The sequence below is a fragment of the Ammospiza caudacuta genome, chromosome 6 (assembly GCF_027887145.1).
Source record: "Ammospiza caudacuta isolate bAmmCau1 chromosome 6, bAmmCau1.pri, whole genome shotgun sequence".
NCBI lineage: Eukaryota > Metazoa > Chordata > Aves > Passeriformes > Passerellidae > Ammospiza > Ammospiza caudacuta.
In genome coordinates, this window is record NC_080598.1 from 11,148,833 (window position 1) to 11,162,582 (window position 13,750).

The 13,750-nt window shown below is 45.9% G+C and overlaps 1 protein-coding gene across 1 annotated transcript in view; it reads left to right on the forward strand.

Annotated features, from left to right (window-relative positions):
• The first annotated feature begins 244 nt into the window (after nt 1-244).
• Nucleotides 245-13,750, forward strand: part of ANO1 (anoctamin 1) — a 71,372-nt gene continuing 57,866 nt past the window's right edge. The window contains exon 1 of the mRNA XM_058806256.1: nt 245-313. Coding sequence (XP_058662239.1) covers nt 256-313 — 58 coding nt within the window. The 5' untranslated portion in view covers nt 245-255. The remainder of the gene's footprint in view (nt 314-13,750) is intronic.

Below are 13,750 nucleotides of genomic sequence, written 5' to 3' on the forward strand. Positions count from 1 at the left end.
GGAGAAGAGAGGGAGGGGAGGGCAGGGCGGAGGGAGGAGGGCCGGCTCCCCGCGGAGGGCCGCGCTCCGGCGGGCCCGGCGCTCGTATTTAAAGTGTGCCCGGGGGCGGCGGGGCGCTGCGCGGAGCCGCTCCCGGAGCAGCCAGGGGGGAACGGGGAGGGAGGAGGAGGAGGAGGAGGAGCGGCGGGGAGGAGGGATCCTGGCAAGTTCACTTTGGTACCAAGTGGCAGGCGGGCTGCGGAGCTCGGACGGGCGATGGAGAAGGATGAGATCCACCTGCGCAGGCTGCCGGCCGCCGCGCCCTGGGGACCGCGTAAGTCTCGGCCGCCGCTGCGCTGGGGAAGGCGCGGGATGGGGGCGCGCTCCTGCCCGGCCGGGGACGGGCTCAGCGCCCCGGCCGCCCCGATAAGGGATTTATTATTAGCGTTTCATCGACTATATTTAAAAATCCCGAAATAATCGCCGCGGAGTAGCGGTGAAATGAAATAGCTCGTCTCCCACCTCCCGCTTTCCCCCCGCCCGCCCCCCGAAGCGTAAAGCGGTGTAAAGTCCTTTTAACCTATATTAATATCATAATTAAAAGCTCGTCTAACGGCGGGAAGCCAATCTAATTATGAAAAATTGCAGGAGTACGAAGTATATGTGACAAATCCTTGAGTTGATGATTGCTGTTAATTCACACCGTGCTGCGGAAGACGAGCTAAAAAAAAAAAAAAAAAAAAAAAACAAAACCAACTTGCTAAATGAAATGGATCTGTCTGAGATTGTCAGTAATGTTTTTACAGAACTGACTAAATCATGTAGCTCGCTATCATTAACTAATGTGCTCAGCAAAATAAATTATCTATATTGGAAGGGGAAAATACATTCCTTGGCTGAGAAGTTGCAGAATGTTTGGAGCCAAAGAGCAGATCGTTTAAATGGTAGGGGGTGGGAATTTCCTTGGCTTCCCTCTAGAAATAAATCACGGCTGGGTGTCTGTGTGCATGCATGTGCACCCACACGTGCATTTATATAAAATCTCTGTATAGAAAACCTCCTGCACACGCACTGGGACACAAATTTTGCAAGCACTATTTACTGCGCGCATTTTTCCTACCAGCTTGGAGACAATAAAACCAGAACCGAGATGCTAACCAGGAACGTGCTGGAACACTTCTGATTATCCGGCTGAATTGTATACAAATGAAGTAAATTTAGCATGGCACCATTTATAAATTCCATGCTTTACAATCAAAATTCCAAATCTAGCTGTTTGCAGCTAAGAATAGTGCAGGGAGCCCTTTTCTTTACTCCCACTTTTTGGATTCCCACGAAAACTGTTATCCTAGAGCCTGCTCATTAAATAGCCAAATATTTCACTGGAGTTCAGCCCATTTGTAGAAGAAATGCTGTTTACTCATCAAATCTGGGCCAGAATTTAAACTTTTTTCTTTGATGTCTGGCAGAAATTTAAACTTTTTTCTTTAATGTCTGGCAGAAAACAGGTGGGATTTATATGTGAGGAGCAGGGGACAGGGTTTCTGCATGACACTGTTTGTCCCACCTTAACTTTTTCCTGGAAGTAAGGAGCTCCATCTTTGCGCAACAGCAGTGGAAGGCAGGCAGATCATGGGAAGCTGAAGTGTTGTGGCAGTACATAACAGAGATATCAGTAAGAGGACTAAATGATAAAATGGTACTGGGAACTACCATTACTCATGGGGCAGGTGGCAATTTATCACAAGGTAATCACAGTGGTAGGGTGGTGAGAGTACTGAGAAATCCTTTGAGTGACTTGCTATCTTTGAGAAGCACAGTTTTTTACAGTGACATTATTTAATTTACTGAATCACCCCTTAGCAGCATGAACAGGTTCATTGATGAGTTCAAGGAGCAGTGTTGTTCTCGGCAGTGTGTGTTTGTATTTCTGTTGATAACTTACCCAAAAGAGCTTGTTTGTAAAAGCTGTTTCTCAAACAAAGCTCCTGTCTATTGACATGGCAGCATTTGTGGCACAAATTCACTTTGGAACTTGCTGGAGAGACATGTGAAGACCCATCCTTGAAGTTTTTGCACTCAAAAAAATCCTCCTGCAGACAGCAAAGGAAACTTGCTTGTTGCAAGGAGTTAGGAAAAAGTTGGGCACAGTGAAGGGATGATGGAAGACAGGAAAGCCAAAGGGAAGCTCTGCTCCCCTGGGCTCTGGGTCGATACTATCTGTTGCCCGAATCCAAAGTACTGTTTCAGTTATCACTACCAAGGAGAAAAATGAGCTCAGCACATTATTTTTGGCCCTGTCGGTGGCATGAAAGGACAGGTGTCCCGAGATACATCTGTGCCCTGAGGAGCCACAGCTGATGCCTGCCAGCTTATTATGGTGCCCACTCCTTCTCTGTGCATGGGGGAATTAATGAGTGCATCTGGTGAGGGTCACCACTGGGCTGGGCTCTGGGGCAAGGCAGGGCTGTGTTGGCTTCTTAAAGGACGATGGTGATATCCTGTCACTGCACAGAAAAACTTGGAGGCTCCAGGACAAGTGCTTGGGACTAAGCCCAGCTTTAGAAGTCAAGTCTTTACCCCTTAACCTTTCAGCAGTCAAAAATCCCCTGAGCAAACATCTGCCCCCTTTGAAAACAACTTTAAATGCTGTCAGACGAGTGCCCCCAAAAGTGAAATGTTTCTTCCTCTCTTCTCTGAAAGACCTTGATCAGCCCAGAGCTGGGAGTTCTGGTGTGCACAGCCCCGCTTCCCCTGGTAGCGCTGCAGCTCTTTCCATTAACGGTGAAAATGATGGAGCATATTAAGCTAATAATTAATCAGAGATGACAAGGGACTAATAACTGTATTGATTTAATTAGGACTTCGTTTCCAGCTCTGTAACTTGCAGTCATGCACATCATTAACTTAATATTTTAATTTGTCGTAATAACTTATTAATTCCTGGGGTGAGCGCGCGCGCGGCCAGGGCAGCGGCTCTGGCTTGGTGCAGGCATGTGCCAGGGGAAGCATTCCCTGTCCTGCCCCAGGCTGGCAGCCCCTGGGAGCTCTGACAGGGCACCAGGGTGTGGGGAATGGGGCACGGTGGAGCCAGGTGTGGTGGATGTGCTGGCAGGAGGGTGGGGAGCTCTGGGGCCACACGCTGAGGCCGCACGCGTGTGTGATGTGAAATATGGGGGAGAGCACTGTGCCAAAACAGAAGGCTGGCAGCAGAGTAACCCTGGGAAGCAGCAGTGTTTGTTGGCATGGGGAAGGGAAAAATGTCCCTTCTGACTCGAATTGCACCCTTTGGGTTCTGGCAGTTTTGAGGAAAGGAAACGCTTGGGGATGTGCTGTGGTTGGAAAATAAGGCTCACTTTTAATTAGGGTCACTTTGGGCAGAGGAAGAAAGGAAGGGGCTGTGATAGGCATGAAAAGCTTGAGGATTTTACTGTGTGAAAGGCTGATGAAAGCCAGGTTTGGCCCCACTCCCGTTTTATTGGGGATACTTGGCACTAACTGGGCCTGGTTTGGCATCTTACACAGCTGGGTCCTGGGTGAGATCCCCTGGGATCTCAGCCCTGAGCAGAAACCTCTCCAGCAGGAAGGAGCTGTTCTCACCAAGGTCATAGTGCTGAATTGCTGCTTGTATCACACTGTACAGCAAGGTCTGTGGCTCCTGGGGAAAGAGACACAGGGCTCAGCAGCCTGCTCCCTCGTCCAGGTACTCGGGAGTCTCTGCCCTGTGCCTTTGGAAGGCTGATTCCTCTGCTAATATCCTCATTTGCCACAGAGGGCAGTCAGCACAGGGATGAGATCTGGGAAGCCTCTCCAAAGTCCTTAGCAGTGTCCTCAAGCAACATGGTTGGGAATTGGAGGTATCCACACTAACAAAACTTGCATTTCATGTAGAATTGTTGGGTCACGGCGTAGGTGCGCCACTGGTTCAGTGAGCTCCAGGAATGGAAGTCACCACTCTCCTTATTTCTTGTGAGTGTTTTCAGGGATTCTGACAAAGCCCTTCTGCTCACAGCCTCGCATTTTATTACACAAAAGCCAAGTCAGCAGAGTGGGATGAAAGAGCTGTGTGTGATTTCTGAGACTGCAGAAGGTGTTCAGCTGGCATGGTGTTATTCACCTCCCCGACCTCACCCATGTTTGCAGCCAAGCTGGAGATCAGGACAAGACTTGTGGTTCTGTCACAGATACAAATCCCAAGGGGAGGGGGCTTTACAAATGACAAATTTTCAGGGGTTGGCAGCTTTGCTGGGGCCCTGTCACGGGGTTATTTTCAGTGGTGCTAAGTCATCTTGTGCCAGCTGCTAGATGTGAGCAATGCCACTAACACTGCGCCACTTTGTTCTGGTGCTTTGAGAAGAGCACAGAGATAGTGGTGTCTCCATTGTTCCTGCGAGGTAATTTATGGTCAGTGTGGGCCTTTTAGCAACAACCACAATGTCTGTGAGGCTCGGGATGTGCAGGAAGCAGAGCTCCTCTGCTGGCCTGCTTTAGTCACCAGGCTGCGTCCTGGGCGAGCCCGCATGCCCTCGGGAAAATAGACTCTTGTTTATTTGGTTTAGCCTTTGATTTGTATCCCTCATCCCTCTATTTCTGAAAGTAGTACTACATCCTGGTGGGAGGGCCAGCCCTTCTCCCTGCCCCCTAACCTCCCTGCATCCTCCAGCCTTTCTCTGCAGCAGCTGAACCGTGTCCTGCTCCGTCCTCACCTCGCCTTTGTTCCGTGCCCTTTGTGCTGCTCCGTGCGCTCCATGTTCCAGCTTCCTTTGCTCTTTCCAGTGCCTTGTCCCTGCTCTCCTCTGTGGCTGGCCCACATGCCAGTGTTTGCTGTCTTCTTCTGACTCCCACAGAGTCACATTTTTTGGACCTTCTGCTGGCAGTCTGTCCTTCCAGCCATTAGAAAAACTCTTTCCAGATTTGAACTGATGGAAAGATAGCAGTAACACTAGACCCGGTGCCATTCCTCTTTAATATCTTTGCCTGCTTACCTTATCTACATATCTGATTTATTCTTGGCAGCTCTCTATCTGTGCAAGGACCTGGATGTACATTCTGGTTCCTATCAGTGGTATATTAATAATGTATACAATTACTGAGATGGCCTTCCAGACTGCAGCTCTGAAAGGCAGAACCTTTTCTTTTTTCAAACTGACACAAGCATCTATGACTTTTTCCACAAAACCCTAAGTGCTCTGAGGGAGTTTTAAAACCTGAACTCTGTTATGAAAACCCTAAGTGGTTAGCAGGCATTAACTGCTCTTTTCATATCCTATAAATTTTTGGACTTCTATTGTGACATTAGTGGTACACAACAATCTGAGTTATGTATTCCTGGCTCCCTGTCCTGCTGGTTTACCTCTCCCTCTATTTGTATCCTGATGAGTGCAGACTAAAACAAGAAAAATCTCTTGTTTTCTAAATGTTTTCTAAACATGTTGCAAAATATTTGGTGCCCCTTGTACATCTTCACTGACGTCAGCTGATATCCTGCTTGCAGAACAAGCTTGCAATGTGCAATAGGGATCTGTGTGTTGATAAGTAAGGTTTACTAAGAGAAAATGTGCCAGGGAGAGAGAAATACATTTCACAGCATTCAATTAGTGAAAAAAGGGAAAAGTCTAGCTACTAAATTACATTTTCAGTGCAGATTCAGGACACACTGTTAAAAATTGAATAGAAAAAGTGAGCAGATAGTGACTTCAGTGGCATCATGGAGGTAAAATAATGAACTCTGAATACATTTTAAAACTCTACTTTTCAACATGATACTGTAGGAGTTCTATAATTTTTCTTTAGAAGTGGAAAGGGAGCCAAAGTGGAAGTTTCAGGACTAAACATCATTCAAAGTTGTAGGGTTTTTACTACTTCGAAGTAGGGGTGGTTAAAGACACTTGTCCAGAGCAGCTCTAACAGTCAGAGAAAAACCTCCTGAGTATTTGTGTCTGACCATTTGCACTTTGGCATCTTGGCTGCCCACGCACCACACGACATGTCAGTGAGCGTGCCTTGCAATTCTTCCCGGATTTTGGAAGGCAAAGATTCAAAATATGGTGTGACTTTATGATTGTGGTATGACTGCCCAGAAGAAAAATAACTTCTGCAGGCCACAAGAGATGGAAGCTTTTATGCAAATCCCGTTAAATTCAGCCATGAGTGCGGCACGGCGCTGTTGGCCCCAAAAGGTTTTCCACTGCTGGATTGGTGCTGTTTTGGCAAACCTGCAAGAGGAGGGGAAGCAAGGGGTGTGTGGGTGTCCTGAGTTCATGCAGTGTTTGGGAGTTGAGCATCCAGATTTAATCACCTCCTTGGTTTTGATTAGCACTGCCACGGTCACAGAATCCTAGGGTGGTGTGGGTTGTAAAGGGCATTAAAGATCATCTTGTTCCACCCCCTGCCATGGGCAGGGACATCTTCCACTATCCCAGGATGCTCCAAGCCCTGTCCAGCCTGGTCTTGGACACTTCCAGGGATGAAGCAGCCATAGATTCTCTGGGAAATTTGTTTCAGGGCCTCACCACCCTCACAGAGAGCAATTCCTTCCCAATATCCCACCTGAACCTGCCCTCCCTTTTTTAAGCCATTCCCCCTTGTCTTGGCACTCCAGACCCTTGTCCAAAGTTCCTCTCCAGCTCTCCTGGATCCCCTTTGGGCAGTGGAAGAAGCTCTGAAGTCTCTCCAAAGCCTTCTCTTCTCCAGGCTGAGCAGCCTCAGCTCTCCCAGCCTGGCACCATGGATGGCTCCAGCCCTTGGGGAGTCTCCATGGCCTCCTCTGGAATTGTTCCAGCACATCCACATCCTTTCCATGTAGGGGCCCCAGGGCAGAGGGGAAGCATCCCCTCCCTCACCCTGCTTGCCACGCTGCTTTTGGGGCACCCCAGGACACGTTTGGCTCTCTGGGCTGCCAGCACACCTTGACACCCCAAGCTGGGTTTCCCTCGAGCCAGCAGCCCCAGTCCCCTCCTCAGGGCTGCTCTCAGTCCATTCCCTGCACCTGGGCATTGCCCCAGCTGGGTGCAGGACCTTGGGCTGTCCACCTGGACCTTGGGATGTTTTCCTTGGTGTTTTTGACCTGCTGTGGGCACTGCTGATGGGAGCTGTGTGGACAGCACTCGCCCTCCTATCCATTTCCTATTTGTGATGGACCAGCTGGTGCCAAGGTGCATCTGGAGGGAGGGATCCACTGCAGGAGCACTGGGAGGGGAGAGCAAGCAGCTGTAGGCTGTGTGGTGACAGCCCCCTCTCCTGCTAGTGGAAACTACTCCATTACTGTCTGTATCCTCTGCTCCTGGCACGGAGTCTGGGACTGGCCTAAAGAAGGCAAATGCTTCTCTGTGAGCAGTCTGAGCGCTGGTATGTGGTCAGCAAACCCCATCCAGATGCTTGTATCTCACTGCAAAACTTTTGGATGTTCTTCTTCTGATGAATGGCAAGAACAGGTTTCTAAAAATAAATTAATGGTTTTCCCTTTTTACTTCCTGTGACTTAATATACTTTATTTATCTATATAGCTACTAGTCATCATCATTCTTCAGCTCACAAGAGTATAAACAGAAATGAGCCTGAGTCACAGAGCGAGGATGTGGAGCCAGGCTTTTTCCAGGATTTTCGCCAGGTGTGGGAGCTGCAGCTCTGGGGTCAGTGAGGGAAAGGGCTGGCTCTGGGGCTGTGCCTCAGGGTCCCACATGTGGCATGGGCAGCATGCAGGGGAAAGCTGCTCTCTGCATCTGCCTCCAGTGTGGTCAGACCTTGCGGCTCTGGGCAAAGAGTTTAAAAAAAAAATAAATCATCAGAAGTGGAATTCTTAAGGTTAATTGATCACTAAAGTAATAAAAGACTTTGAGATTCCATAAATAATAAATAATAAAAGTGTGCGATTCCAGTCAATTATTCCTCTCACACTATCCCTAAGGTTCGTCAGCCCAACATCCAAAGCAGCATTTACTCTTCTTTAATCAGCTCAAGCAATGTGTGCTCCCAAATTTATTCTCCTAGGGCATGCAGTCAGTTCATCATGCTTCTGCCCCAAACCAACCATAAATTTGAATTAAACAGATCTGAAAATAAATTACTGTTATCAGGAATTTTAGGTAGAGGTCTCCTTTGGGTGAAATTTAAGGCTGCCTCTGTACAACAGTAGCAGGAGATGCTGTGATTTTGTTCACGCATTAAAAATGGTGAGTAATCTAAGTTAAAAGATGCTGAGCATCATTTCCTTTGCCAGGATATATCTTGGGAGTACCTCTCTAAGTGGCAAACAGAATAATGAAGAGTGAGTGTCCACATAGTCAATTTTTTTTTAATCAGCATAACTGATTGTACAGAGGGTGTGAGTTGAGTAATCCTTAATTTTCATTTCAAGGTTTCTGGGGTTTTGGGACTCAGCACTGTACCAGCAGGGCTTTGTTTGCAGGCTGCCACAATTTGTCTTTTAGGGTATAGCATGGGCACTGACAGGGACATAGATTTGAGATGTTATTTCATCTTTGAATCTTTATTGCTGTCAATAATCCATTTGCCAGAAAGCTGAGGCCAGCTAAAGGCAGGAGAGAGCAGCTTGAGGTGCCTTGCCAGGACACACTTCAGCTAACAGAGACAACTCTTCCTGTGCCACGGATTTCACATTCTGGCATTTTGGAGAAATATTTGACTTTGTGTGCTCTGAGGTGTTAAATGATGTTTGGGCTTTTGGAATAGGAACAGATCCTGTTTCTGAACACTTGCACTCAAGGATACACAGGAGATCCTCCTTTGACTCCCAGGTTAAGAGGCTGGACACCAAAAGCGTGTCCCAGCCCTTTTGTGCATGCTTTAGAAGGTATTTCTGTATCCACAGGTCTTGGGGGACTTCACAAACTTTAGGGAGACATCATGATAGCCCATCACTCCATTTGCATTGCATTCAAGTTTCAGAACTTCTGGCCTATGACAAGAATGAAAATGTTGAATTTATGGGTTTGACAGGCAACAGAGAACAAGAACTGTCATTTCAGTTCCCTTGAAATGGGTCCAGCTGAGAGAAGAGAACATTTGTCCAGGGTGAGACCCTGTGCACTGTGTAGGTGAGGGAGAAGAAAAGTGCTCTGTGTCTGGCCCAGATCACACAGGGTGAAACTGTTCTAGGTGCTCCTTTCTTCAGAAATGGAGTTTGAACTGTCAAACTTATTCACTCTGCTGCTTACTTTGTAGGGGACTGAGGAGTGCCATCACACTGTAAAAATTAAATAGCTCAAAATAAATTAAATATAAAATAAATATAAAATTAAATAACTCAAAATTAAATAGCTTATTTTGTAAATTTGCAGCTGATTATTTTCTTTTGAGAATGAATCTGCTCTCTCAAACATGCTGAAAATAAAGACAAGTCATTGGCAGCAAGAGAAATTGTGCTCTGTTCTTACAGTGCCATAATGACTTGTCTTTTGTGTGTTGTGATAAAGTATTTTTGAATAATCTTAACCATTTAAGCTCATCTGACAATATAAATGAATAGCTGGATAATGAAAACCAGAGATCGTCTACTAATTATCAGAGGAAGAGCAGAAACAGGTTTTGGTTTAGATTTTAAACATGGTTACATACCAGAGGCATAGAAATCAAATCTAAGCCTTTTAAAGCTAATAGTTCCTAAATGGCAGGTGAAATAATTTAATTTTTAAAGCTTCTCTTTGTAGCATCTTGCTAAGAAGCTCTCAGTTAAAAGAACCAGATTGTCGTTTCCAAAACAAGATCTCTGTTGTCTTGATAGTACAAATTAACGAAAACTTTCCTTTTTCTCCCTCTTCAGTAGATTTTCTCAGAATAGCTCCTGAGGGCTGTGTCCTGCAATTCCCTGTGCCCTCTGGCCCTCATCCAGACAAGCACTCAAGTGCACAAACAGCCCTGGTTTTGGTGGCAGCTGGGCAGGAGACCCTCGCGCGTGCCTTGTGTCCATGCCCCTGTGCCCAAGGGAATCTGCAGCAGCTTCCCGCCCTCCACAGAGCTTTCTCCACCTGGCAGGAGCAGCATTTGACACCCCAGCCCTGCCCCTTCACTCTCTGTGCCTCTGTGTCAGGGTTTTTAAGGATTCTTTGGTGGAAGATCTCTGCCTTTCGGGGATCTTCTCGTCAGCTCTGCTCCGGCGGAGGCTTTGCCATCCAGTTTGGAAGCAATGTCTAATGGTGGCTGAGGGTTTCAGCTTCCCATCAGTCACAGCATTGAGTCTTTAAAGCAAAACCCAGCTGAAGCAGTTCCTGGGAGCTTGTGATTGATTTCAGTCCAGCAATTACTGGGTATTGACTGACTCGGGTGGGATTTCCGCCAGGAGCAGAGTTGTTTGCGGGAAGTTTCATGTTTTTCCTGCGGCAGATAAACTCAGGGACCCTATAAACATATTTCAACCTCAATGTGAACGATCTGATGTTAAAAGGAAATAAAAAAAAAAGCTTTTAAATCCCATGGATTGTATGTGTGTAGTCATTTAATAACGTTAGTAGGCAAATAAATACTTCTCATGACCAGATTATTACAGGGGAGTGTCTTTCCCCTGAAGTATGGGGTTGCTGTCAGAGCAAAACAGGGAGCTAATTCCAGCTTTCACCCTTTTTTGAGTGCTCTTTCTGTTTCTTCGCACCACAATTTTTTTGCCACTGCTTTCTTTGTCACTTTGTTACTTTTTTTTTTTTAATCATTTTTAAGATTTAAAGGTAGGAGAAAAGAGGATATTAGAGAAAAAAAGACCAAACTGGGTAGATAAAATGTTTCAGCTATCCACAGGCAGGAAATCTGAGCTCCTCTGGAACCTGAATGAGTCCTGGAGTAGCCCCGTTATTTTTATATATATATATAATTTCCCTGTTCAACTGTTCTGCCTGCTTTTCCCACGTTTTCATCAAAGTGGCCCCAGAAGGGACAGTTGTGAAACAGAAACTCTCTGTGAGCAGAGGAACAAAAACAGAGCTTTTGTTAAGCTTGGTTTTAGCAAAAACAAACAGCTTTAATTGCCACAAGTGTTTGCAAATGTTGCTGTTCTCTCCTAAGTGTGTTTTAATATGGGAGGGAAAATCGGGAAAGGCAAGGAGAGATGTTGGTGGCAGCTCCATCTCATTGAAACTTGGATTGAGCCAGTGATGGTGGTTTCTGCCTCTTCCTACCCTGTGCCCTGGCCAGGCTGCAGATAGGTTTGCAGCACTGAAGGAAAAAATAGTTCCTTCCCCTGGTTCACATGAACTACTTTGAACTGGAGCAGATGTGGATGTACAGAACTGTCTGCTCACAGCGACTGTTCCATTTATAACCACGGCTTTTCTATTCATGTCCCTTTATCATTTTAACTTATTTTCTGTTTCCACGTGCTTTTCCACAATAAAATATTCTTAACTAAATGGGTTTTCAGCTCAAATCCAAAGCCTTTGCCAGTACTATTCCTTGCTTGGACTTACAGTGCCAGCATTATTGATCTGTGACTTTTTGCTGATAGTGGTGCCCAGTGGAGGAAAGGTTGAGTTTGGGCTTGTGGGATTTGTAAGATTGGGTTCAGAATATCACTTTATTCCCAAATCAGGGCAAAATCCAGAATCTGATGGTATTAAAATCTTGCAAGAGGTGTTTGTAATATCCAGCTTCCAAATGGTGTTTTTGTTGATTTTATGCTTTGTTGAACTGTGTTTGACTCTGGTGTACAAAATAAGTTTGTGTGCAGCCCAGACCAGAATGGTTTCAGTGAGTACAGATAAGAGATTTGGATTCAACCACAAAAATCAGGTCGATGATCTTTGGTTTGCTTTGTGTTTTCCATGAACTCGTACTCCAGGGTATGTTCATTCACTGTTTGATTTAATTAAATGCTCAATAATTAATTCCGCCAATGCTCTGCTGAGTAAGAGGTGAGTCCTGCAGTTTGCACAGGAATGTCCTGGGATGAAGAGGAGATGAAGTAAGAGATGAAATCAGTGTTGGTGTTTGGGTAAAACCGATCAGTTTTGCCCCTCCTGTTCTGCACTCATTTGAACAGACCATGTGGCCTTTATTACAATACCCGGAATTCATTTTTTTTAGAGTTATTTCAGTTTGTTCTCTGGTTTTTCTATGGAAACAGCCAGTTGTTTGTACATTGGAGACATGTACGTGTGTCAAGTTCTTTGTTTTAGTTCACTGCTTTTGGTTGACACGGAAAACAAGACTTTCATCAAAGCTGTGGAGACAGATAGGATTTTAATCTAAACCATATTAAAAGGCAAAACCCTCTGTGACCAGGGTTTTCTTAAGGTTCAGTTTTGAGCTGCCCCCTGCACTTCCTTCTGGGAAGAAGATGGATTTTTCTTCACTTCATGTTTGAAGGCACTTTTCTTTTCTGGTTGACTCAATAGCACTGGGTGATGGAATCCCATGAAGCAGTGCTGTGTTGGTGTTGGGATGCTCTGAGGAGCAGTTCAGGGAGGCAGGAAATTCTGGTACCCTGGCCTATGGATTCCTCACAGCATTGGGAAAAAAAACATTTTGATGTTGTTGGGTTACCATGACATCACTCAGGCTGCATTGAGGCAAAAGCAAATAAAAGTAGATATTCATGGTGTGGAAAAGAGAGTTTCAGTTGCTCCCCAAGAGGAGGTAATGAAGAAACAGAATGGATCTTTGTGCTGAATCTGGTCTCAGCAATGTTAACAGGTAAGATCTCTCTCTCTCTATCTGTCCAGCTGATGTGGTGTAGACTGGTTTCTGACACACAGTTTGCTCTTGCTCAGGCTCCATCTCCTGTGTACTTGCCCTCCTGGGTTCACCTTCCAGTGTGAAGCATTTCTCCTGCTCTTTTCCCCTTCCCATGATCCGTACACTTTCTATTTCAATAGCTCTAGCCTGCTTTATTTGCTCAGTTTAATTTTCATTTAAAGTTTCTCCTCAGAAAAAAAAGTACAGCTATTCATCTGCAAACAGTTTTTAAATCCCTCTGAATGTTTTTGGTTCCACTGCAGAGGAAACCCTTTCCAGACTGCCCCCAGAGCAGCACTTCTCTCCTGAGCCCTCCCGGTGTCCTTGCTCCTCCCTCCCGCAGCTTTCACAAGAATTGAAACTTCATGGGAACGTACCCAGTGCAGAGCCACATCAAAGCTGTGGTCAGAGCCCAGGTTTCAGGCAGAGCTGGCCGAGCCTGGTGCTCGGCTCTGATGTGAGATGTTCTGCAGGGGCCCTACGTGCAGGGCTGGACACCAGACACCGAGTTCCCAAAAGCTAATTGCTGTCTGGGCTGAGGCCCCATCTCCTTCTCCCCTTTCTGTAACTCGTCCACATGAGTTGTTCCATCCCCTCTCTCACCAAAACACCACATCATTTGTCTGCTTTTAATACTGACCAGTAGTAATTCCTCAATGTGAAGAATGTGCACAGGAGGAAAATTTGTTTACAGTTCTTTGATAGATCAGTTCCAGTTTTGTTCATATTTGCCAGTTTTATTGACTTTATTTTTAAGGGAAAATAATTACACGGAGTCTGGTTTTAGTCGAGGACTCCTCTGGTTTATGTGAGGAACAGACAAAGACCTGTCACATCAGAAGGGTGAAATCAGGTGGGGGAAAGAAATGTTCTTTCCCTGCAACAAATAAATCAAGAGCTCCCACCCTGCGAGAGTATGCAGTAATGTAACACGTGTGGGCACTCAGGATAAGCAGACACATCAACAGAGGGAAGTCTTTGACAAGTTTTAGGTGTGTCACTTGGTCATGGGATGTGTCTCAGCAGACAGTCTGTCACTTTTATTCCCTAATAACTTTTTGACAAGAGACAGATAATACCACAGAGTTTA